We start from the raw sequence: 13,308 nt of genomic DNA on the forward strand, positions 1-13,308 counted from the left end.
GCATAGAATTTTCTGAGCAGTTACTAATGTCTGTTTAAAGATGGCCACTCACGTTAGCTGAAGGGGCAAATGCGTTTTGCAAGAGCAAATACAAATGAACTGAAATTCATATATATATAATCAGAATGGTTTTAAAAAACTTTCTTCAATTTGCGGCGTTGGGTTTACGGACATGCAGCGTATTTTCAAGCGTGAAGCAGAGCAATAGTACTTTACTGGGATTCAAACAGGCGGCTCAATGCTGCTCATATATGAACTGGACGTTAGCAAGTAAATATAAAGGTAAGAATATACCTTTTCGACACAGCATCTCTAATGCTCAATTTAAAAACGATTTCCCTAATATTTACATTATATTATTACAGACATTTGAGAGGAGACTGCAGTCTGAGTGCTAGTGCTAGTAATGGATTAGCCCATTTAGAGACAAAATTAATAGCTTCATCTGGAGTTTTCATCATATTAGCCCATAGTTGCCCACATGGTTGTCTTTAGGATGATGAGATTTACCGACATTTCTCAGGTAGTTAGTGTGTGTGGATACCGTATTAACCACCAGAGGGCTCCAAAATCCCAGTTACTGCGAGCAAGTCCTACCGTCCTTTTCACTTGCATTTCCTAATGCATTTACAGCGTTACTAAGTACGAGCCTGAAGAGCTTAAACGATTCAGATTCAAACCCTTTGTTTTTAGTGATATCATTTTAGTGGTTTCCATTGTTGAGAAAAATGGAGCTAATGTATAGGTCGGGGATTGGTAAAATAATACTGAAATATCAGTGTTTAAATGCTGTTATTATGAAGCAAATACTGAGAGATCATCAGCAGTATAATGACTGACTGGGGATCAGTAAACCCTCAGCAGCAATTGCCATGCTGTACAAATATATATATATATATATATATATATATAGGTAATATGCAGATGTGTACTGTTGCTAGCTAGCAGCAGGCTGCCAAGTTAAATTGAGGTATTTGGACAGATCAAATTTAAGTGAAGTCACTTTGCCACACAAAGTATTTGAGTAGCGTACATTTTAATATAATATTTAGAAAACTTGTTTTCTTTGTGTGGAACCAATGTCCACAATTGACTTGAGTTAAACCTTTACAAAAATATTTGTAAATTGTAGGTCTGTACTGATTTATGGAAAGTGTTTAAGAAAAGCATATCAGCACATTCTAAAAGTTTACTATGGGTTCCCAAATATAACCTATACATTTAAAAGTGTAAATATGATAAGTGAAATTAAAGCTGAAGTATGTAACTTTTTCTGTGTTAAAATACTTTCTCCTATCCCAGCTTAATATGCAGAGACAACTGTAAGTAAGCCATCCATAGGTTAATTTTCTCTAAAACTTTAAGCACTGTGTCTGTGGCACTTTAAAAAAAAAATATTTTTTTTTTTTGCAGTCGCTAGAATCGCAGAAATGACATTCTTTAACAGCTTTAAAGTTTGTTATATTTTATCGATATATGAATATATAAGCAAACTGAATGAAAAGGATTATGTGTTTTGTTGACAGTACACAAACAAACATGTCAAAGCAATCTGAAGTATTGTATATCTCTGAGGCTATTTTTAAAGGATAGTAAAGAATACAATTTAGAAAGAAAGTCTTAAAGGACTAAAACAGATAACATCAGAGACAAAGAGAGAGCGAGTTGAGAAAATGAGCAAAAGATGGTTGGCACCTCTGTGTGAGCGTGTAGTGATATGACAAAATGTGAGTTGTCATGTCCCAGCAATGTGAGAAAATTAACACATGTGGGTCTAATTTGGTGTTGCTAATAAAATTAGTTATATGAGTAAGGGATAGAATCTACTCACATTAATATAATAATATGCCCATAATCTGCTCAACGCTAATAAAACTTTAGTAATTTTGCTGCTATTCTTCCAAAAATAATTACATTTCAAGTACTTCAGTTTTTAATTGTACTCATGCTTTACTCGTAGTTCTTGACTCATTGACTCCATTGTTAGTAATCCACTAGTTTTATGAGTGTGTTTTTTGGACTGTGAGATACTTGTGTTTTTTGCTGCCTGCGTAGGTAGGTAATAGTTGTTTCAAACACATTACATGCACTTTACACTATATCCTTTGCTAAGACAGCAAAGAGTGTGTAGGATGCCAGAGAGATTTTAAATTAACCATTATCTTGATAGACCTTGATCTTTGTTTCCTCTGTGGGTAGTTACTATTTGTCATTTAGCAGATGCTTTCTTATGCTATGTGATTCACAGTGCACTTGTAAGAAATGCCCCAGATATTTAAAATGAGGGGGCAAAAATTTTATTTTTTTAAATGACCCCATACTGAATTTTTCTATTTGATTTATTATTTTAATCTAACATTTTACATAGTTCATGAAATTATTTCCTTGACTCTCTAGCAATGAGTTTAGACACTGTGACATACATGGACAGCACTTATGATTGTGTTAGAATTTTTTTTTTAACTTTTTAAAAAAAGTTAATTTCTGACATGGCTAAAGGGGTAGTCCCACTGGAGCAACCTGGGTTTGACAGTACATGGGGTTTTCAACTTACAACCTTTTGAGTTATTGGTCATGGTCCATACCATTTTACAAGAGTAAAAAAAAAGTAGTCTTAATTAGTGGCAATTCAGCAGATGGTTTATTCCAAAGCGACTTATGCTGCAAGTCAGATGCCCTACTGGAATTAATTTGTAATTCAGAATCACTTACATTCGCAGAATCATGGACAGAACAGCAGATTTCTTTAGCATCGATTTGTAAGTCCTTACAAATGTTTCTTTCAAGTGTATGAAAGTCTTTTTCTTAGTAATCTAACTAACTAGGTAACTAGGTCACTGGTTTAGCCTTCTTTGACCCATCACTGATTTCCTTCAGAATGTACTGCGTACACACAATACTTAAAGTTCAGATGTAACTGTCTGCATATTACTGGTATATTTAAACTCCAAGTCCACATGTCAGACTGCAGTGGTAGTAAAGTATGCACACAAACTATAAGTAAACGTGTAAGGTAGTACAACATATATAGACAGACATCTCTACACTTTCTCAGACACAGTTCAGTTCAGTGACTTTATTATCCACAATGTGGAAATTTGTCTTCACCATAGACAGTATAAACACCAGCACATCACATAAAACAGCATAGAAAAAAAAAATTATGATCCATTAAAAGTATACCCTCTGCAGGCATATTCAAATACCCACCCACATATCTACACACATACAGATATGCATTTAATAGTCTGACAGCATTTGGAACAAATGACATCTGATACACATTCTTGATAGCCCGCGGTTTAAAATGCCTCCCTGAGGGTAATAACTGAAAGTGACTGTGTAGAGTAAGGGTAAGATCCTCTATAATCACCAAAGCTTTTCGTTTTACTTTGGAGATATATATATATATATATATGTGTGTGTGTGTGTGTATATATATATATATATATATATATATATATATATATATATATACATACATACACACTACCGACTGAAATGTTTCTCGTGATCTTAAAAATCTTTTGATCTGAAGGCGTATGTTTAAAATTAGTTTTGTATACAAAAATATAATTGTGTCAACATATTAATTTATTTCATTATAAAACTAAAATTTTAAGAAAAAATAAATAAATAAAAAGGTTTTGAAATTGATGACTTGGACCAAATAATAAAGAAAAGCAGCCAATAAGTGCCCAACATAGATGGGAACTCCTTCAATACTGTTTAAAAAGCATCCCAGGGTGATACCTCAAGAAGTTGGTTGAGAAAATGTCAAGAGTACATGTCTGCAAATTCTAGGTAAAGGGTGACTACTTTGAAGATGCTAAAATATAACACAGTTTTGATTTTGGATTTTGTTTAGTCACAACATAATTCCCATAGTTCCATTTATGTTATTCCATAGTTTTGATGACTACTATTATCCTAAAATGTGAAGAAAAAAAAAAAATATCTATCTATATATATATATAAAATAAAGAATGAGTAAGTGTTTCAAAGCCTTTGACCGGTAGTGTACATATATCATTTAGTTGCCTCCGTGTCTTATAAATAGCTGTAGACAACTTTGCTTTGTTTTTTTACGCTCAGGTTTCCATACCACATGGTAATATTGAAAGACAATGCTATAGACAAGATTCTTGTAAACCATTTCTAAAATGTCTTTACTTACACCAAAGTGGTTTAACCTCCTAATAAGATGCAGTCTCTGCATTGCTTTTTTTTAAAAAAAAAACATAATCTGTATTCTCAGTAAATTTAATATAACTATCTATAAATGTTCCCAAATATTTAAAACTACAAACTATTGCTACAGGGTGCGCACCAAGTATTAAAGGTTCTACTTGTTCAGAGATTTCCTGCTTCTTGCTTGTAACAACTAATTCTTTGGTTTTATTCACATTAATCTCAAGTGCATTCAACCGACGCCGAATCTGGAGGGAATTTACGTTATTATAATAAAGATTATTCATTTCTGTTCCTCCTTCATGCAAAAGGCAGACAAGTGCCATGTCATCTTCATATTTAATGAAACTAAAATGTGCACCCTGAATTTTAAATTCATTAGTATTCAGTGAGAATAGTAAAGGTGACAATATGGTTCCCTGTGGTGAAGCTGTGTTCAAAATAGTTGTCTTTATCAATTTACCATTAATGAACGCTCTTTGTGGACGATTGGAAAAAAAATTCTCTGATCCACCAGATGAGGCCTCCATTCACCCGTAACTCAAGTAATCTCTGCAAGAGAATGTCTATCTTCATTGTATTAAAAGCTGAACTCAAATCTAAAAATTAAATTCTAACATAATGACATCTTCTGTGTTCCATGGAAGTAAGTCATACGGGTTTGGAACAAGATTAAGGTGAGTAAATGACAGAATTCTCATTTTGAGGGAACTGGATGAACCTTTAATAACCACACTGGTGGTTTGTCATTAAGAGGTTGAATGATGAAGTCTAAAAACACTTTCAAAACTCCTCTAATGTTACCTGGTTCTGATGATAGCTGATTTTTTGGACAGGAGGTATCATGACAGTCTATCAGACATGTCTTTGCCTTTAGTGGGTGTGCGGGAAGGATGTGGCCAACCAGATCACCCTCACCCTGTTTGACACACTAGCATCAATGACGTGTCTGAAGAGAGTGAAAATACAACCTTATGACTGCCAAATCAAAATTTTACTAGTCTCCTTATTTAAAGTGTTTTGTGCCATTAGTTATTAAAGGGATAGTAGTCATCATTTACTCACCCTCATGTTGTTCCAAACCCATATGATTTTTTGCTTCTGGCAGTGTTCTTTGTGCAATTATAGATTGTGTGTTTAAGTAAATGCAAAGTCACTTAATGAATATCTATGACTATGATGTTTGTTTCAGGTGATGAAACCCTTCCAGGTCAACCAGTGAGACGGTATGCTCGGGCAGTTAGAAAGAAACAAGGTAAGGAAAAACTAGGGAGCTATATACGTCATGGTAATGGAAATCCTGGAAATGGTAGGGAATTATAATATTGTGATTTCCAGGCCTAGAAAAGTCATGGATATTAAAAAAACAACTCTTGAGGCATCTTTACACAGTCGAGTTAATCCTGCTCTGTACCTGCTTAAAATTACGCAATGCAGTGTAAAAGCCAGTCTAAATTAAGCCTGCTCTAACCCACCTCAGAGCAGCCTTAAACTTTGTTTTTGTCATGATAGAGCTTATATTTCATAATTTAGTTTCATATTTAAAACATTAATTTCATATTATGTATGCAGTTGTAATTTCTGTATAAATACCTTTATATAAATGCATCTAAATGCCAGTTTAAATGCAGATTCTGTGCCACCTTGGCAGTGTAAAGATGGCTATGGAAAAGTAATGGAAAGTTCTATTGTAAATTTACATTTTTCTACTTTTGTTCTAAAGAATTGAGTCTGAATTTAATTGATTTTTAAAAATCATTATCCACTAATCGCAAAAAACTGGAAATTCGTTCAAAAAGTGTGGGAACTGCGTGTGTGTACCTAATAGAAATTTGCCAATGCCTACTGCTGCAGGGCCTTGGTTTTAAAATGGAGTCAATTAATTAGGCCTAATTAAAGACCCAATTAAATAATTAATGTTGGTTATAGTCTTTGGCTCTAATTTTCACAATTTCTTCACAGAATTCCCAAGTCAGCTTCAGGACTTGCCTCCATCCTTGCTAAAGCCTGAATATGCATCCGTCCCACTTGCGCAAACGTATGCTTTTCTGTCTGTACTCTCCATTTTTGACCTACTCATCCCAATTTGTTGCCTTAGTCATTCTGAGACTTGCTTTATTTTTTTGGTACAAGTGGGATAAGGTAGTGGAAGATTGCTTCAGACTTCCTTTCTTTTAATGCTCAAATGCAGAACACTAACTATATGATGTCATATTGCAGGGTTGACGATGTGGTGAAGAAACTGCTTACACTGGAGTTTGCAAATCATGTATGGGTTTTCATTTCCTTTTTGCATGTTAATCAAAGAATAGTCTCAGCAGTGGTTCATGTTTATCCTATGTAGTTGCCTGTAATGTCATTTAAGAACTGTTGTGTTTAAAGTATAAATAAACGTCTGTCCTCAGAGCGAAAAATTGCGAATAAAAGAGGAACAGCTTATTGCAAAGGTGAGGAGAGATGAGAATGACCGCAGCTCAACAGAAGTCAAGGGTAAGTTCCCATATTTAACACTGCTTTTACCATCCTGGAATCTCAGAAGATGACTCAAACATGTGGAATGTCTTCGGTTGCTTTACAGTGGCGATTTTGACAGCGAGGATACGTAACTTCCAAGAGCACTTGCACGAACACCCCAAGGTATAAACACTTGAGCACTTGTGTCTTTATTCTGCCTTCAGTAAAGGTGTCAGAATTTTGCTCCTCGATTTGATTCAAACCCCCAGAGAAACAGGATATCCTGTGCTTGCACCGATATGTTCAATAGTAAATAAAGCGTATACAGTAGCCCCAAAAATATTTGGATACTTAAGGCACACTTGATAAAAATTTGCATTATATAACAAAATATTAAATCGAGTGGCCCTTATTGTAAAGAAATGTAGCACAAACACACTTTTCAAGCAAAACATTTCACAAAAAGAACTTTGTTAGGTTCAAATTATATATATAAAAAAAAGTGCTGTTCAAAATTAAGTCCAAACTAAATATGACGTTGACACCAGTTGAATAAAAATAATGGAAAATAGCTCAGAAAAGTGAAGTTAGTAATAAGTGTGTGACTTAAAGCAATAGTTCACCCAAAAATGAAAAATCTCTCATTTACTCACCCTCATTCCCTTCCAGATGTGGAAGACTTTCTTTCTTCTGCAGAACACAAAGATTTTTCGAAGAATATCTGAGCTCTGTAGGTCAATAAAATGCAAGTGAATGGTGATCAAAACACACAAAGTCAGCATAAAAGTAATCCTTATGACTCAACAGTGGTTTAATCCATGTCTTGTGAAGAAATCCAATCAGTTTTCTTTGAGAACAGACCAAAAAGTTACTCCCTTTTCACTTGCCGTTGCAGTCTCTAAAACTCCGTTCACACCGCTGGAGACATCATGCAACAAAGCGTCTAAATCCCATTTATTGTCAATGAGAGCAGAGCGACTTCTGGCGAAACGAGCTGCAGTGACCATTGGCTACAGAGATCGCCAAGGTGAGCGACAAGACAAAGCTGAGAAAATTGTAACTTTATGCAAATGACGAGCGACATTCGCGAGCGACTACCAATGAGGGTGAAGACAGAGGAGCTCACATCATCCGTCTCCAGGCAGTGAGTGAGATACTGTAGTCGAGTGCAAGCAAGTGCATGGAAGATGGAGAAGTTAAAAGTCTCTGTGATCGATTTCACTGTTCTTTATCTTTTGTCTGTAACCACATACATGGAAATAATGCATTGAGCACGGCTGCTGATTATATAAAAACACTCTCTCATGCAAAATGTTAATTTTTAGAAGCAATTGAACTGATTCCTTGTCAAAGTGGAATGATATCTTGGTTTTACCGGCAGTATAGTCTGTAATCAGAATTTCCAAAGCTACTATATGGCCAGATGTGCAGTCCACCAATAACATTAAAGCAACAGCAGTAAGAACGCCCACCAGCGACACAGATGTTTTTGGAGCACGGAAGTAAACGTTTGCAGGGTAAACTTCGACAGCGGTGAATGGGAGATCACAGCAAATATTATTTTCACTTACCCATTGCTCCAAGACCAAAAGAAAAAACCCAATATTATGTTTGAATGAAAAAAGAGGAGGAAAAAAAATAAAGAGCGGTGGATTAAGACAGTCAGATGGGAGAAGATGCCAAATTGACTGTCACACTCTCAGCAGCTGTAACAGAAACCCATCACAGCTGTGGTAATTCGTTTTTAAAACTAATTACAGGGTAATATAAAACAATACACACTTAAAAAAAATTGCTAGATTTACACTGCTAAATAAGGCAGAAACACGTCATCACAGTCTGTGGAAAAAGGTCTATTGCAGAGTCTAGCAACACCAAGTGACAATGTTGTTTGTGGTGTGAATGAGGTTTAAGGCACGATCACGATTTCAAGCTCGATTACATTTTCTAATGCTTAAAACATGCACCGAGTGTTAGAAAGCACTGTAGGAAGTGTAATCCAGCTTGAATTTATGATTGCCAAGAAGAGTGCTGATGTCAAGATTAATAGCTCAAAAAGGAGTTCTGTTCCCACCCAAAACCGGTTGGATCGCTTCATAAGAAATGGATTAAACCACTGGATTCATATGGATTACATTTATGCTGCTTTTATGTGCTTTTTGGAGCTCATAAAATTTTGGTCACCATTTACTAAAATAATCTAAAAATCCTTGTTCTTCAGAAGAACAAATGTCATACACAGCTGAGATGACATGGGAGTAAGTGATGAGAAAATGTACATTTTTGGGTGAACTATTCCTTTAAGTGTCCAAAATACTTTGTGGGGACAATGTAAATTTTATTAATTATTATTTAAAGAAATTTGTGAAATAAAACATATTCTGCATAACTGTTACATTGTTATTCAGCTCATAATTCTTTTAATCTATTTAAAAAACTTTTTTTTAAATAGATCATACTGTATTCCAACTGTATTCATATTCATTATGTATTCATATACTGTACCCCCCTTTGATCAGGATAAAGCTAACAAAAGATGGATGCTCATGAGCATTGACATTAGGAAGAAAAAGCTCAAGTTTCTGAGAAGAACTCGATATCATGCATTCGAGAAGGTGTGCCAAGAGCTTGGCATCACTTACTCGTTTCCTCCTGAATACTATCGACGGGTCACCCGACGCTGGCTGGCCAAAAAGGCCTTCTGCAATAAGGTAACATTCACAGCTAGCAGTGCTTCTTTTCAGCATTTTCAAAGCATTTTACATTTATGCATTTGGCAGACACTTCACAGTGCGTTTAGGGTATACGTTTCATCAGTTTGTGTGTTCCCTGGGAATCAAACCCTTAATCCTGGCACTGCTTGCTAGCCATGCTCTTCCAAATGAGATACAAATGATGCTCTTTAGAGAGCAGAATGAAACTCATTTCTGTAATCATTTTAGTTCATCTTTTCCTTATTTTGTGTGTTTTTCTTACAGGTCTTTAAAGAAGTCCAGAAACAAAGAGCAGAGCAGAAAGAGAAACAGAAAGCAGCTCTGGCTAAGGAAGAGGAGACAGAATCAGGGTCCACAGAACCACAAGGATCTGCTGGGTAGACAAGATCGTCCTTCTGAGAACTCAGTACTGACTGTGTTCTGATAAATCCAGAAGAGCATCTGGGTGGCAATCTGATATGTTCTCTCAGTGTTTGATTCATATGTGAAATACCAAGAAAATCATCTAGGTCAACGTCACATGATGTCTCTGCTAGAAAATGTTTTGATGTTGTCATTATTTGCTTATCCACATGACAAAACAAGTGTTTGAAGCGAGATCTGTCTTTTGTAGATACACCAAATAAAAGACCTCATAATTCATTTGGCTTGTTTTTGTTATCATTACCCCTAAATACTGTTAATTATATCAGAATAGTTTCAGAAGAAGAAGCCTTTATTCTGTCACACATTACACATTTGCATATATACAGTGAAATTCTTTTTTTTCTCACATATCCCAGCTAAGCTGGGGTCAGAGTGCAGGGTCAGCCATGATATGGCACCCCTGGAGCAGATAGGGTCAAGGGCCTTGCTCAAGGGCCCAACAGTGGCATCTTGGTGGTGCTGGGGCTTGAACCCCCAACCTTCTGCTCAGTAACCCAGAGCCACCACTCCCCTCATAGAAGTCCTTTGATGAAATATTTGGTCAGGAGTTTTGGATCAACAACAAATGGACGACCTCTGACTTATGCATGACTGATGTGTTGTGGTTATGCGTCTTGAGCAAATGGTTTGGTTGCTCTCAGTTCCCTTAACTTTTATTTGACAAGAAATGCATGACAATCAGGTGAATGATCTAAGGTCAAAGTGTCAGTTCTTTTACACGTGAGTATGTATATTGATTGCTGAAAATTCTGTTCGGTCACATTTCCTATTACAATGAACAACTCGGACCTCCCCCTGTGATGTGTTTGGTGTGAAGCTTATATTGGTGTGAATCGGAAATGTTGCATACTAGAGTAGCAAACAGTGCGTTGGCGTGTGTTACACATACTTCCTTTTCAGCTGAAAAACCTCAGATCAAGAGGCTCAGAAGAACACGAGGTACCTTTTGTAGTTTCTAATTTGTTTTACGTTACAGAACATTCTAGAGAAATCTATTCTTTATTGACTTTATTTCAATTTATCGTTTCAAGTTTTAGTTTTAATTCACTCCATTAGAAATGTTATCGTTTTTCTCATATATTATTATTTGCCAAATTTTATTGTTTCATGGTAGTGGTACAGTGTACATATAAGGAAATTGTTTGTAAATAATACAACCTGTAAAAATGTCAGGTAACCTAAAAAATGTGCTTCATGTGGTAACATCAAATTAAATTGGTTTTATTTAAGTCAAACATATCATTTACTGACAAAAACAACCTGAATACATTAGGTTACACACAAAAGTAAATTGTAAGGGTCGGATTAGGCAGATATGGCACCTCAAGTTAACATTTAGCCATTTTTACAGTGTATGTGTGAATAAGTAGTTAAAAGGAACTGGTTCGATATTCTTGTTGCATGTGTCTAGTATAAGCAATTTTTAAAAAACAAAAAAGTACTTATGCTGGAGAATTTAACAGAAATACTGTAACTAGTCAACAGAACAAACTTCATAACAAGTGGAATAGAAAATAATGTCAAATAATGCTCTCTTTTTTTTTTATAAAATACTAAATCAGCAAATCATGTTTCATCAAATACATAGGATGTGTTTAGTCAAAAACTTCAATCAAGACAACTGATGAACATACATTTGTCACTCTTCTTCCAATTCACTAGGAAGAGAACATCTTGAGTCATTTTCTCAGCTTCCTTGCTGGACCACTCTTTTTGATTGACATGTCAAACCCCGTCATCACTCAACCTGGTGCAGGCTCTTATGGTACAAATGTGCAGACAGGAGAGTGGAGCACTGGTCTTTGTTCTTGCTGCAGTGACCTACTTGTCTGTAAGTTCTGACAGCGTTGGAAAAAAAAACTTCCAAAATCTGTGCACCTCAATTCATACTATTTTATTGGTCTATTTTAGCAAAAGTTTAACATTTACAGTAGCACTGGAGTAGTTGTAAGTTTAGTCAATTAACAAACCGAGACAGTTTTTACTGTTCAATGTTAAAGGTAACACTTCATAATAAGGTTCTATTTGTTAACATTACGTAATGCATTAGGTATCATGAACAAACAATTAACAATATATTTTTACAGCATTTATTAGTCTTGTTTATGTTAGTTAAAGGGATATTTCACCCAAAAATGAAACTTCTCTCATTTACTCACCCTCATGCCATCCCAGATGTTTATGACTTTCTGTCTTCAGCAGAACACAAATGAAGATTTTTAGAAGAATATTTCAGCTCTGTAGTTCCATACAATGCAATTGAATGGGTGCCAAAATTTTAAAACTCCAAAATCCACATAAGGGCATCATAAAAGTAATCCATATTACTCCAGTGGTTAAATCAATATCTTCAGAAGCGACATGATAGGTGTGGGTGAGAAAAAGATAAATATTTAATCCCCTATTCACTTTCTCCTTCTGTTTTTGGCAATTCATGTTCTTTGTGCATACCGCCCCCTACTGGGCAGGGAGGAGAATTTATGATGAAAACAGACTTAAATATTGATCTGTTTCTCACCCACACCTATCATATTGTGTCTGATCACATAGATTTAACTACTGGAGTTTTATGGATTACTTTTATGCTCCCTTTATGTGGGTTTTGGAGCTTTAAAATTTTGGCACCCATTTACTTGCATTGTATGGACCTACAGAACTGAAATATTCTTCTAAAAAATCTTAATTTGTGTTCTGCAGAAGAAAGTAAGTCATACACATCTGGAATGGCATGAGAGTGAGTAAATGATGAGACAATTTTCAATTTTACAACTTTTGATTTTAAAAATGTATTGGCCAAGTATAAGTTTTAAGATGAATAAATGCTGTAAAATTATTGTTCATTGCCTAAAGCTTACTATAGTAACAGTTTGCATCTAAGCAATTTTCTGTATTTTTCTTTTGTCCTCTAGGTGCCCTTGGCTGTATCTGTCCAATAGCTCTCGGCTGTTACACAGCAAACAAGTATGGAGAGAATGTATGTCTCTCTTGTATACCTGGAGGAATGGCTGCTATGAGGACACATATGCGACTGACCTATGGAATACAGGTAAAATACACAAATCTTTCTTGGGGATCAGATTACCCTTATTGTGTATTTATGGAATCTTATCCAGACATGTATTGTTTTGTTATTTTGTATTGCACAATTTATTTGTATTTTTTTTTCTGCAGGGCACAATATGCAATGATGCTTTAATGGCCTGTTGCTGTGGAGTATTTGAAACATGTCGAATGGCCAGAGAAATTCGTATCAGGAATGGAGAGACCTAATTACTGTCTTTACTAAGAACAAAGTTTCATTTTTTTTTTCTCTTTCATTTTTTTTTTTAAGCATTCATGTTTAAGTAAAATCAACAGTGTCATGCATTAAATTATAATCTTTATTTTCAAAATTATAATTTAACAAACTATAAAAATATAACTAACTTTGCAATACAAGGGTTCACTGCAATTTAAAAGGTTTATTTTTTCAAAGTATTATTAAAGAACATTGAAAAAAGATATTTACATCACTAATATTACC

At 35.1% G+C, this 13,308-nt stretch overlaps 2 protein-coding genes across 2 annotated transcripts; both read left to right on the top strand.

The window, feature by feature from the left end:
* Nucleotides 1-30: 30 nt before the first annotated feature.
* On the top strand, nt 31-10,001 carry LOC127452945 (28S ribosomal protein S15, mitochondrial-like). The gene is made up of 8 exons (XM_051718855.1): nt 31-282; nt 5,384-5,446; nt 6,154-6,229; nt 6,412-6,460; nt 6,597-6,681; nt 6,770-6,828; nt 9,165-9,356; nt 9,624-10,001. Exons 1-8 carry the CDS (start codon nt 126-128, stop codon nt 9,738-9,740), a joined length of 798 nt encoding a protein of 265 aa, XP_051574815.1. The 5' UTR covers nt 31-125; the 3' UTR covers nt 9,741-10,001.
* A 569-nt stretch (nt 10,002-10,570) lies between these two features.
* Nucleotides 10,571-13,253, top strand: LOC127452952 (cornifelin-like). Its single transcript, XM_051718865.1, has 4 exons — nt 10,571-10,724; nt 11,448-11,616; nt 12,695-12,831; nt 12,957-13,253. The coding sequence occupies exons 2-4, from the start codon at nt 11,508-11,510 to the stop codon at nt 13,053-13,055; spliced, it is 345 nt and encodes a 114-aa protein (XP_051574825.1). The 5' UTR covers nt 10,571-10,724; nt 11,448-11,507; the 3' UTR covers nt 13,056-13,253.
* Nucleotides 13,254-13,308: the final 55 nt, after the last annotated feature.

Source organism: Myxocyprinus asiaticus, chromosome 15, assembly GCF_019703515.2.
Source record: "Myxocyprinus asiaticus isolate MX2 ecotype Aquarium Trade chromosome 15, UBuf_Myxa_2, whole genome shotgun sequence".
NCBI classification, from domain to species: domain Eukaryota; kingdom Metazoa; phylum Chordata; class Actinopteri; order Cypriniformes; family Catostomidae; genus Myxocyprinus; species Myxocyprinus asiaticus.